Source organism: Sinocyclocheilus anshuiensis, unplaced genomic scaffold (genome assembly GCF_001515605.1).
Source record: "Sinocyclocheilus anshuiensis isolate Anshui unplaced genomic scaffold, SAMN03320099.WGS_v1.1 scaffold186, whole genome shotgun sequence".
Taxonomy (NCBI): domain Eukaryota; kingdom Metazoa; phylum Chordata; class Actinopteri; order Cypriniformes; family Cyprinidae; genus Sinocyclocheilus; species Sinocyclocheilus anshuiensis.
This window is the reverse complement of record NW_015542355.1, coordinates 213,205-226,038: the sequence shown is the minus strand read 5'-3', so window position 1 is coordinate 226,038 and position 12,834 is coordinate 213,205. Positions and strand designations below refer to the sequence as shown.

Genomic DNA, 12,834 nt, shown 5'->3' with positions numbered 1-12,834 from the left:
TATAAGTAATGTTATATGTAAATTAAAATACATTCACATATTTTCATGATTAAGACTAAATAACACAATTTTCTATAATTTCTAATTAGTTTCAGCCAATGGAATCTGTTTGGGGTCCAGGGGAACCGGTCTCTGCAGGGGGACAGGATCTTGGGCTACACCAGGTTTAGGACTACAAACAGAAGAAGTCAACATGAGACCACAGCGCAGTGGGAGGGGCAGGGGAGGTGTTTGTGTATGTGAGTCTCAGCGTGCCTGCTGCTGTGTCCTAATGCTCATTTAACAGTGTGAACTCAGAAGGTACACCACAGCTATTCTTAGAATCCAAATCAGGCCAGCACTCCATTATCTCTTCCCTCCCTCTCTATTTCTCTCCTCTCCCTTGTTCTTTCTCTCGTTCTAATCAGTGTCCTAAGGAGGCAGACCGTGATTGCTCTCGGCTCAAGTGGCACTGAAAGTAATTGTGGTGGGGATCTGGATGGAGGAGTCTGATTACAACTAGTGAGCCCTGATGAAGCTCTGATAACCATAAATGATGAGATCAGCGACAGGAAATCAGCTTGGAGAGCTTCTCGAGTGGATCGCTGATCTGGATTGTTTCAATGAGAGCTGTAATTGTGCTGTCAATTAACATGCCGCAAAAAAGGGTACGGAACTGTATCTGTGCCGAAAACTGATGAAATTATAATGAAAAAATAAATGAAACCTGGAACTGGTGGAGTTTTGAGTAGTGACTAGACAGACAAAAAAAGGTAACAAACAAAAAAAGCGTTTTCGGCACAGGTTTTGTAGGTTCACAGAATGATGTGATGGTGCCACCTCCTGTTCAGTACAGGTTCTGCACTACTCTGGGAATTTTATATACCAATTTGAATGACTACATAAAAACATAACATTCATGATGTTTGTTCAAATCAAAACATAATTAGTATTTAAAAATAAAAATTGAAAAACATTAAAATGACTCCTTATAACATTTAGGTCTCTTTAACCATGCATGACTATGATTTGGGGACCTAAATGTAAAAGTTAAAGAAACAAGGTAATTTAAAAACCTAGATTTATCAACTATTAATTTGAATATTAAGGAGGACATGTGCTTCTAAATGTTTATGGCGGTTTACGGCATATAATAGCAAAATATGACATCTATTCATGACCTTTGAGGCAGATACTTTAACTTTAATACATGCTAATTCAATAAATAGCTGTTTATATCACGAAACAAACATAAAGGTCAATATATCTTATTATGATCATTGCGATATTATTTAGCCATTTTGCCCTCAAATATATGGTTTATGTATTTTCGGGACATCCACTTACGGATAGGATCTGGTCTCCTCTCCGCAGCTCTCCACTGAGGTCCGCAGGCCCTCCTGCAAGTATGAAGGAGACAAAAATGCCTTCTCCATCTTCTCCTCCTACGATGTTGAAGCCCAGTCCAGTCGAGCCCTTGTGCAGAACGATCTTCCTGGGCTCCCTGTACACACAGTTCAGGTAATACATCAGCTCAGAGTCCGTAGGGCTCAGCATCTCCACTGACACACGCTACACTACTTTGTAAACATACACATGCAATCTACGCGTGCACGCACACACGCACACATCCACACTCTTGGGTCGGTCCAAACGATCTACAATGAAATCGAGCACAACAGCTGACACCTATTGGGGACTGCTCCACTTATGTGCTTTTTGTCTCATTTCTGCCTGGTTTCCTAGAAACGGAGAAGACGCACAGCCTCTCTCTCTCTCTCCTATACACACAAAGTCACTTCATGCTGTGTATATATAGTATAATTTATAATAAAAACAAAAATGAAAAGTTTTTAAATAAAAATAATAAATGTCAGCATAACAATTTGAATGAAAAGTTTAATTTAAGAAGTAACATGAATTATAATGGCAAACAGTGTAGAATCTAAAATATAAAATTATCTATAAAGGATAAACCTTTTTTCTTTCCTTTTAATTTCTTGAAAATCCTGAAATTAAAAATATTAATTTATTTATGAGTTTAAATCAGATTTTGAATCCCAAGCTGTGCTGAAATGCATTACAGATTGTGTTAAAATGATCCCAAAAAGTCTGATCCACTTAGCTTGGGCCCTTTTAGTTAGTCATAGGATCCTGACAGTTGAGGCATCATCCTGTCAAGTGTGACCAATCAAACCAAGAGATATCTTGAGCTGTGACACTTCTGTCAGATACACTTGAAATGTGGAGATACACAATCATCTGAGTCTACAGATGATAATGCAAAGAGACGACACCCGAGATGGAGCTATTTTAGAACAGAAGGCTAATCTGTTAGTGCTGTCTTCTCTCTGACCTAGTTGTGAGGAGGAGGCAGGCCCATCCTCTCTCTCTCCATCACTTAATTTCTCTCCCAGTGCATCTGCTTGGCTCGCCTCGGAGTGATGATGCTCTTCAGGCCATAAACAGAAACTAAGCCAAGCTGCATCCCATGAAATGTGAAAACACTTTTTGGGCATAATCATTATATTTTAAGAGCTTTTTTTTTTTTTTGGATTGGCTACAGTGTGAAGAAGAAAACTGTAGCAGACCACATAAAACAACGGCATTAAAACCAAGAAAAGAAGGCTCTGCCAACCAGTTACATCAGCAGTTGATCAAACCAACCAATGTAACCAGTAAGTGGTAATCCCGATTGTGTCAGTAATCCTGTTTTTCAGCAAATCAGTTACGATTGCTTGGCCAATGGTAAACAATCTAATTAATATTCATGAGTCAGACTCACAAGGCTTCTGGCCACTACCAATCAGTTGTTCATTGATAAATTGTTCATTCATCATCATGGTTCATTGATAAGGATTTTTCATTTTTTTTCCCAAGACAACTATGGCATACATGTTGATAAATATTTGGTGTTGGTTTCACTCAGAAATTTCTAGCAAATATCACAAATAATTACAAAAGACATGGCAAACAACACATTGAATTAAACATTACATTTTGAAGTATTCATCTATCCAAGATTTGTTGGAGATGTTTTCATGTACAGCAAAATTATAAAAGGCCACATCTTTGACAATGTGTAACAACTTACATCCTGCCTAAAACTCTGCAATAAAGTACATATCTGATATCCATAGATATTTACTGCATGCTCTCTGAGGAAATATCCACTTACATTCTCTAAATTTGTGGTTTTGGTGGCTATTGATACAAGGCTGCCTAAAAAAATAACCTTTAGTCTATACAATTGGATATATAAGAACAAGATCATCACATATTCTGATTTTATGATCTGTCTGATGCTACAGAAATAAAGCTCACATGTTTAGTAGTACCCATTAGATAAAATAATGCTGCCCATTGTTAATGAATGAGTGCAGCTATGAACTAAAAATACATGACCTGCAAAGACTTCAAGCAAAGACCAGCTCCTATTCTCTTTGCACTTTGTAATACAGCCAAGATGTGAAAGTGGGACACTTTACCACTAGATGGCACCCTATTACATTTTTTCACCCATAGAATCCAGTGAAAACAGAATCTAGCCTGAATCCCAACTGCACACTTCTACAGAAAGCAACAAATTCACACAACAAATTCTCCAAAACCATGCACAAATTTGAAAATCCACTCAAACAGGCTTATCTTATAGTTTCACACTCAAAAGTTTTACTGAACACTGCTCAAGCTACTCAAACCACATTATGCTTCAGGATGAGGTATATAAACCATTAACGTACGCGCAAGGATAATTGGGACTACTGAAAAGTCACACGAGGTTATGCATTCGAACAACTAAATCCGTCTTTACACTGCAAATGCAACACAGAAAAGGTGCACTGCTGACAGACTATTTAAACGAGGCACAGAGGCCACAGAGGCCACCTTATATGTGCTAATTGTCTTGCACAGCTGACAGAAGACAAGACACATGCTGACTGACAATGCAACGATAAAGTTTAAGGTGGCTCTGATTCTATTCATCTTAATCAGTTGTCCATTTAATGGTAAAAGTGGAAGAAAATAGTACAGAAATAAATTAACTATAATTCTAAAACTGTAAATAATAATGATACGACTGATAAAAATTCTATTAAGATTACAGATGCAAGTCTGCATGAAACAGAAGTTGATAAAGTTATAGAGTAGTTACATTTATTTTAAATATTATTTTAAAGATAATTTTTATGATTCCAAGGGCATGTTAATTAAAAATTGTTTTTTATCATAAATCATTTATAATAAACAAACAAAAAAAAATCTCCAATTTTAATTTCACGAATAATAGCCACTATTTAACAATATTGACTTTTTGGATAAGTACTTTTTTCTTGAAAGCTTAAAAGAAACGCTTGATCCCTGCATTATTCTAATTTATACAAACATAAATTGCAGCTTGCCACTCAGAGAAGCATCTGTGACAGCTGATCCTGAGTCTGAGGACGCATGCTAATACTAATGATATGCTGATCATTATGTATTTGACACTGCATATAGATTTATTTTGAGTAAAAGCTGGCTCAGAGGTGGGTTGAGTGCTTGTAGCGCCCCGCCGGCTGTAACCACCCTCATTAAACTCTCTGTCTTTTTTCTTCACTTACATTTCTATCCTCCAAACTTCTCTTTCTCTCCCTTTCATCCCTTTCTCTTTCTCTCTCTCTCTCTACCTACAGGCTGCAAAATGCTGATAGAGCTCCTGTCTGCCTCCCTCAGCAGCTCGGTCCCAGATTACAAACAGCTACTGTTTATCATTTCAAGTTCAGAGCCAAATGGGAAAACAAACCAAATAGATTACACTCGTTTTCAATTCACAATACCTGAGGAGAAGAGGGGAGGATTGCCATTTCATATGCAACCCCCTCACACATCTTTACCCGCCACCACTTATTCACCGTCACCCTGTGTTATTCTCCCTCCCTTCTCTCTCTAAGCATTCTTCCACTGTAAGAGCGTTCTGAATATGAAAATGTGTCAGAAGCCTCATCCACGTGAAATATAAGGTCTCGTTTCTAATGGGTTGGCACACTACGTACCCGTCGGATGGCAAAATAAGCATTTTCCATCAATGTTGTATGATGATAATAATGGGGGGAAGTCGTGGCCTAATGGTTAGAAAGTCGGACTCGTAACTCAAAGGTTGTGGGTTCGAGTCTCGTACCGGCAGGGATTGTAGGTGGGGGGAGTGAATGTACAGCGCTCTCTCCCACCTTCAATACCACGACTGAGGTGCCCTTGAGAAAGGCACCGAACCACGGCCGCAGCAAAAAAATGGCTGCCCACTGCTCCGGGTGTGTGTTCACGGTGTGTGTGTGTTCACTGCTGTGTGTGTGCACTTTGGATGGGTTAAATGCAGAGCACTAATTCCAAGTATGGGTCACCATACTTGGCCACATATCACGTCACTTTCACTTTACATTTGAATAGGATGTTCAATTCTCAAACAAATGAACCAGCTCTTGTTGGCAATTCAAAAACATACTACACAAAAAGTGTAGTTTGATTCATAAAAATATGACTCTTTTGAACTGGTCCTTTTTTGAATCATTCAAAATCAATCCATCCATCCACCCTCATACTTCCACACTCCCCTTTTCCCACAGCAGAGACTATGATCTCTGAAATAAAACCATGAATACCTTATGATCTTTGTTGGGTTTCTCTGTGGTGCCAATCTAAAACTGCCACTGATCGATCAACCTACTCAAACATATCTGATACCCCTCAACACAATCAATAGACTGTCATCAGATTCACAGATTCAAAGAAAACAGAGCAATTTAGCTGTTGAGCAGAAATGTTAAGACATGTATTGATATGTGCACCTCCCTGCCGTTCTCAAAAACGCTCTCTCAGCAAGAGAACTGGATGGCCTTTTCACTTCTTAGCTCAATGGAGTCTCCGGATACCAGCCTCTTCTGCACCTTTGACTGTCAGAATCACAGCGGTAAACTCCAATACACTCAGCAGATGCAATCAAATCTTTTCTTCTTCATTTTCTGTCCCTCTTAAAGGGCAGGTTGTCCCCCCTAGGGAAGTTTTAAGGAGGGCACAATTGTAAACACTGAACTTTTGTTATTAAAAATATCAATGTTTTCTCCCGAGGGAAACTGGCAAATGCTTGGTATATCACAACAAAACTAGGGTTTTGACAAAAATTGTACCACTGATCAATATGAGATGGACCTGTATTGTCAACTATCAGTAAGAAAGAGGAAGGAGGTTAAGAAGAAAGGGTTTCATTATTTGCTGGTTCACTGAAGCACACGTCCCACAATGCATTGCAAAGGACATCTAGGGAATAAAGAACAAACAATGGATGCAGTTTCACCGTAAGTCTAAACAGCTTTGCAGAGAATCTAATATCTATAGTGCACAATTTGCTTCTGAGTAAACAGCCAAAGAGTACTTTAAATATAAACACCAGCTCATTAAGACTGATTATTATGCATTTTTTATGGCAAGAAGCAAAATGATTAAATCATTAATTTGATCACAACACAGTACAAGATCTGTATCTGTCTTTAGTTTTGCCTTTTTTTTTTCTCGCAATTTTATTTTGGACACTAGAGTTTTACCAGGAAAAATACCACCAAAAATCTAGTATTATTTTACTCTTAAATTTAACACAATTTTTAAACATGAAGTAAATAAGTAAAATAGTTTTTAATTAGTTAAATAATGAAATGTCTTTTTATTTTTAAATGAATAAATCCATAAAATAGTCCTCAAAATGCATAGTCAAAACTTTAGTACAAGTCATGTACCAAAGTTTAATACTTAGGGTTAGTGGTTTGTTCAGATCTCTTTATTCTAGACTGTCTTAGCAAACACCACTAATAAATTAAGCTAATTTAATCTTCATGCCCTCCCTGATAATATGAATAAAAGAAGAAAAGGCATACTTTAAAAAGCTCCAGTAGAATTAGTATTCTTCTCGTAGGAAACATGATAATATACATAAACAACACCTGTCACTGTTAGAAATGGTGTAAGATTTCAGATATTTGGTATTTGCATTCTCCAGAAGCGTATTTTAAAAATCTGTCAGCAAACTAGATTAAGCTAGTTTATCCTTCTCTAAAAGGAACACAAGTCATACAAATTAGAAGTAACAAAATCTTGTGGGAACTATGAATTATGGTTCATGTCACTGCAAAACTGTCCACATCAGCAAAACGCAATTAGTATGCACCCTTTGTTTTTAGCCCCAAACAAAATTATTAATCATGATACAAACAAAACTATCACTTCAGATCAGTGAGCAGCCAGTGTAGGGGACACGACCCCCATCGAACGCATATGCCTCGAAGCTACAGAAGAGCCTGGAAAGCAAGAGCAATTCAGCCAATCGGATTCATCCATTTGGATCCAAATTGAATGATGTGAGGGATTCTCCCTCCTGACTGATGATTCAGAGATGACAAGATCTGGATCCTCTGAGGTCCTCCGAAATACTTGAAATACATCAGATCTGATTTCTCTCTGGGAACCACACTTGAGGTTGTTGATTAGGATCAAATAAATTTTTGTGTACTATTGCCAAGTGAATACATATTAAGAAAACATCAAAGACATCTGAATTCTAGTCAAATCAAAGAGAATGACTACACTGAACAAGAAAGAGTCCGCTTGAAACATAATTTTGCAAATTGTATGCTAGTATCTCCTGGTGATGCCTAAATGGGTCAATAATACCTGAGAAAAATTCTTGAAATTATCAGCTAATGGACCACATTTCTATATCCAGGGTTTTGAGCCAATCACTTAAGCCATACATGCCATTATAATGGCACATGGGTACAGTCAAATCCGTTGCACTATATATTCCTAGTGCTCCACATGAGATTCGTTTTAGAATCGTCCAATTTTTTATTGGCAGCTGTCAGGAGCTACTCAAACACAGCTAATGTGAAGTAACAGCACTCTTAGGCAGAGTATTTTGGTGTTTATGCGTGATAAAATGAGAACTGTTCCCTTTTGGTACGATACTGACAATCTCACATGCTCGCTCACACAGAATTGGCCATTTTCACAGAACTGCTGCCTGCGCTTTCCCTTGAAGAGCATCACCAAAAACCGGCAGCAATCCATTAATCACAGATATTATGACTGGCATTTTCATGAATGCTTTTCCGCAAGTCCTGAGGATTTAAGCGATGCATTAGGTGTTAGCGGTGGCGTTCTGAAATGCAAATCAACTCAAATCCCAGAGAAGCCAATTAGGCGCAGCTTTGTAATTCATAGAGTAATGAACTTAAAAATCTAAATCAAAACAAACCGGTAAACAAAGCACACCCACACTGAGGGCATTATGCACAGATTCGGATAACAGTGGAACATTACTGAGCCATTTGTGCCAGAGAGTCCCGAAGAGCATTTCCTCTGTGGCCAAACCCCCTGTTTACACTCCATTCATCTCCAGACTAATACATTTATATGCCTAGTCGTTTAATCAGCAAGATGAGAGATGTTTCGTTATTGCTAATAAAGTTTCTTTTATCCAATTAATGATACAAGCTGCTGCCTGAACCTAAACTGAAATCACTTAGACAGGAAATAAGGAAGATAAAAATCAGTCCTCTCTGATTTATGATGCACTAACTTCAGATGGATGCAACAGGCACACAAGCAAACCGCATATATGACAGCGGCCAAGCTCTGACCTTCATTGGGAAGCTGTCAATAAGCAATACAGTCTAACAAATGAAAATATGGACAATTGACAGAGGCTGTGGAAGGGAAGGAAGTAAGTGGACAGCTGCAGCAGAGATGTGATTCAGTTATACTGTTGTCACGGGTAACTGCCATGGTAACTACCAATCGCCACGCTTGTGTCCTCTACGTGCACTTTGCATCATTGTCAAATGAAGTATAAGGAATAAAAATGAAAGAATTATGCAAAGCTGTTGGAGTTGCTCATCTACAGTAATCAATGTAATATTTTTTCAGCATGTCAGCATAAAACTGTATTCGCAACCTTTTTTCTTCCATTATCAGACATACACTACTGTCAAAGTTCTGGGTCAGAAATATTTTTTTTTAAAGAAATTAGTACTTTTATTCAGCAAGGATACATTAAATTGAGCAAAAGTGACAGTAAAGACATTTATAATGTTCCAAAAAATATTTATTTCAAATAAAGGCTTTTCTTTTGAAATGTATATTTTTTTCAAATATTCCTGAAAAGGTTTTCACAAAAATATTAACTAGCACAACAGTTTTTAACATTGATATTAATAAGAAATGTTTCTTAGCACCATATTAGAATGATTTCTGAAGTATCATGTGACACTGAAGACTGGAGTAATGGCTGCTGAAAATTGACATCACATGAATAAATGGCATTGTAACAAATTAAATGATATAATTTGCAATATTTGTTATAATAGTTGTTATAATATAATAGTTGCAATATTTCACAATATTACGGTTTACTCTTTTTTTTTTAAATCAAATAAATGCAGCCTAGGTGAGCATAAGAGAATTACTTCATGTATATTTCATATATAATAAAAATCATACCAAGTGAGCATAAATTAGGGTGTGGCCACAGAGTTTTCATTCACATGCCTCATTCATGTCCCATGCAGAGCGCTGTGCTTAGTACCTGGTGATCTCGGAGTCAGGGAGCAGGCCTACATGATAGTGAGGGAAGTGGGGGATTGAGTGCATGGGGCTTTTATCAAACTCCACGGGGGAGTAGAGATGGGGAGAGGGGGCGCGGTCACTCAGTTTGTTCACAGTGCTGTAAACTGGCTCTGGAGGCCTGGTGTGGGAGAGAAAGAGAGAGGCAGAGAGCAGAGCAGCTAGGGTTAGTGCACTGATGTAGATTGATACAGAGTAGTGACAGACCGATATACAAGCAGGCCATTCCACCTAGTGTCGAACATCAACAAATAATTTTCGGTCTTTTTCACTTGGTTTACAGTATAAATATTTAAACATGTCTACAACACATTTACACGAGAAGCAATATTGCTTAAAAATAAAATAGCTATAAAAATTATAATAGTAAGACTTGATTTCAAAGAATATATCTTTGAATTCTGTGTTTTCACTTAGTAAAATATTTTGCCATAACAAAAACCTATATTGGTCGACCACTAACATAGAGAGGGAAAGATAGACCGAGAGAGAAAAAGAGAGAGAGGGTGAAAAACATAGCAGTGGAAGTGGGAGGAACAAGGAAAGAACGGCAACTGGTTAGTTCAACATATAGCTTTGATAAATAGTGTTACAATTTTAAAAATTGACTATTTCAGTTTCACCATTCTTCAATTCAGCATCTCCAAACAGCCCTCAGATCTTCAATATTTGCATTTAATAATTAACGTTCTGTGTCATGCCAGTGTAAAGAGACTCCACAAGGATTGACATCCAGGGATGTTTTGGTCTGTCTTTCATTTCTTTTATTCATTCTCCCTGTCTCAATCACTCAATCTGACTGCCGCTGTCTCATTTTATACAAACAATCCACAGTCTGTAGGGTTCAAAAACAGAACAGGCTGGGGGAAGCGTGCGTAGTGCAGAAGGACATAATTGAACATTCAGGACCTAAACGACGGCTCACTTAAGTCGCTCACCTTAACTGGAAGTGCTGGGAATCAAACCTGTGACCTTCCATCTCATCTAACGAGGGATTTCTGATCAGAAACAGACAATAGGTTAGCACGAGTGCAAAACAGACAGCAGTTTATATGAAATTATATGTTAAAATGTGAATTCAAAACGGCTGAAATGTATTCAGTACTTCTTACATGTAGCATGCAGAAACAAAACAGAGACACCAACAGAATTCAGGACAAAATCAAATGTGACAACACAACAATCCCCCTTATACAACACCACTGGGTTTGACAAACAAACAAACAAAACCAACCACTCAAAATATTAAAATGAAATCCATTCAAAAATGTGTGCTAATCACTAGACTCTAACAGTGAGTCAGTAAGAGAGAGCAAGATCTTACTGCGGATACAAAGCTACATTAGACATACGAGTAGGATATATTTGTGACAGGCTCCTCACCGGACCACATTCTCTCCTCACTCTGCATCGTGTGAGGCTGGCTTGTGACTTGTCTTGAACGGAGATGACTCTTTTACCTTCCCTACATTCTACCTTTTTTCTCTTTCTTTCTATCTTTAACACACAGTACTCATTGTATCTTCTCCTCCCCAGTGTGTCTTTCCTCTCTCTCAGTCTCTCACTGTGTCTGGTTTCAGCACATTTCTTCAAATCTGCAGTTCTCCCCTTCTCCTTGCCCTTAATACAGGGTCACAGCGGGCTAAATAAAACCATGACAAAACCCTTATTATCAACCATGCACAAACCCTCTGGCACTTCACACTGACGGTGAGGCACAGAGATAGAATTAGGAACAGGCCAGCATCACCGACTCACAATACATATATGGAACCACAAACTTAACATGATTTATCTAAGTAGCACACGATTATAGACAGACATTGATGATAGATGATATTTTGATGGTCCTGGAACAATATATCATATAATACATACATTTTTTGTGTCGGTTAGCCCTGCCTACTGTGAAATCTCTCTTGTCTAAAATCCTGCTCTGCATTAAACATCAAATACCTTCTGAATTGACAGTGTGGACAGACAAATGGCTTGTTAGAAGTAGGAAATTTGGGTGAGTTTAGGACCAGGGGGCCCACTAGTGAGCCTCAGCTAACTTCCAAGGGGGCTTCAGAATAATACAATTTTTTTTTTTAATTTAAATAACATACAGTACACTACAACATACAGTTCAAAAATCTAGGTCAAGAAAGATTTTTTGTAAATACATTACATAAGATCAATAATGTTTAATAATAGAAATTATTACTTTTTAGCAAGGATGCATTAAATTATTATGATTTCAAATAATTGTTGTTCTTTTACATTTTCTATTATGGTTTCCACAAAAACATTAAGCAGCACAACAGATTTCTGGAATTCAACACTGATAATAAAATAAATCTTTCTTGAGCACCAAATCATCATATCAGAATGATATCTGAAGGATCATGTGACACTGAAGCCTGGAGTAATGGCTGCTGAAAATTCAGCTTCACTATCACAGGAATAAATTAAAATGACATTTTAAAACATATTAAAATAGAAAACAAAAGTTTTTACTGCATTTTTTTAACAAATGAATGCAGCCTTGATGAGCATAAGAGACTTCTTTCAAAACTTTTAAAAAATATTATAGATCCCAAGCTTTTGAATGGTAGTGTAAATTAATTAAAATGCTAAACATGCACATTCATTATTCTGTCATTTCAATATCTGTTGTTATAATTAACATTCTGGAATCATGCATATTTGATTCTATTGACACTCCTATTTTCTGTTAATACTAAAGGTTAAACAAGCAGTTTGGCATCATTACAGCAGAAAAAAAAATTATATTATATTGAAAAAATCACAGCCTACAGTACATGTGGGACCTAGGAAATATTGGTTTCAGGTAAAGGTTAAAGCTGATTGTACAATGATTGATAGTCTTTACATACCTAACAAAGGATGCTGATGTACGTGTCCATAAGCACATGTACATATGAGTTTCTCAGAATTAAAGTCAGAAATAAAAGTCCTTAAGGTCAGTGACAGCTGTTCCTCAGCAAAGTACACAATTTGCTGAATTACAAGAACTCTGCCTACACATCTAATAATCATGAATGTCCAGTTCATTGGAGGTGTGCTTAGTAATAACTGAATACTGACTCGATGTAGTAATGCTAAGTGTGTATGTACATGACGGGAGTATGGAATGTTCTACTTCTGCAGCTCTATTATTCATGATGAGTGAACCACCAGGGTGTGTGGGTGTGAGGTGGGGGG

At 37.4% G+C, this 12,834-nt stretch overlaps 1 protein-coding gene across 34 annotated transcripts in view; it reads right to left on the bottom strand.

Annotated features, from left to right (window-relative positions):
• Positions 1-12,834, bottom strand: part of dlg2 (discs, large homolog 2 (Drosophila)) — a 212,174-nt gene that overhangs the window by 41,482 nt on the left and 157,858 nt on the right. For 23 of the 34 annotated variants that reach the window (XR_001634554.1, XM_016490317.1, XM_016490320.1 and 20 more), the window contains 3 exons: positions 10,566-10,625; positions 9,590-9,748; positions 1,327-1,483 (listed from right to left, as the gene is read on the bottom strand). Coding sequence is in view for 33 of the 34 variants with exons in the window: in XM_016490317.1 (XP_016345803.1) it covers positions 1,327-1,483; positions 9,590-9,748; positions 10,566-10,625 (376 nt within the window). In the remaining variant the exon portion in view is untranslated. The remainder of the gene's footprint in view (positions 1-1,326; positions 1,484-9,589; positions 9,749-10,565; positions 10,626-12,834) is intronic. The other 11 variants (XM_016490342.1, XM_016490343.1, XM_016490345.1 and 8 more) reach the window with 3 other exon arrangements.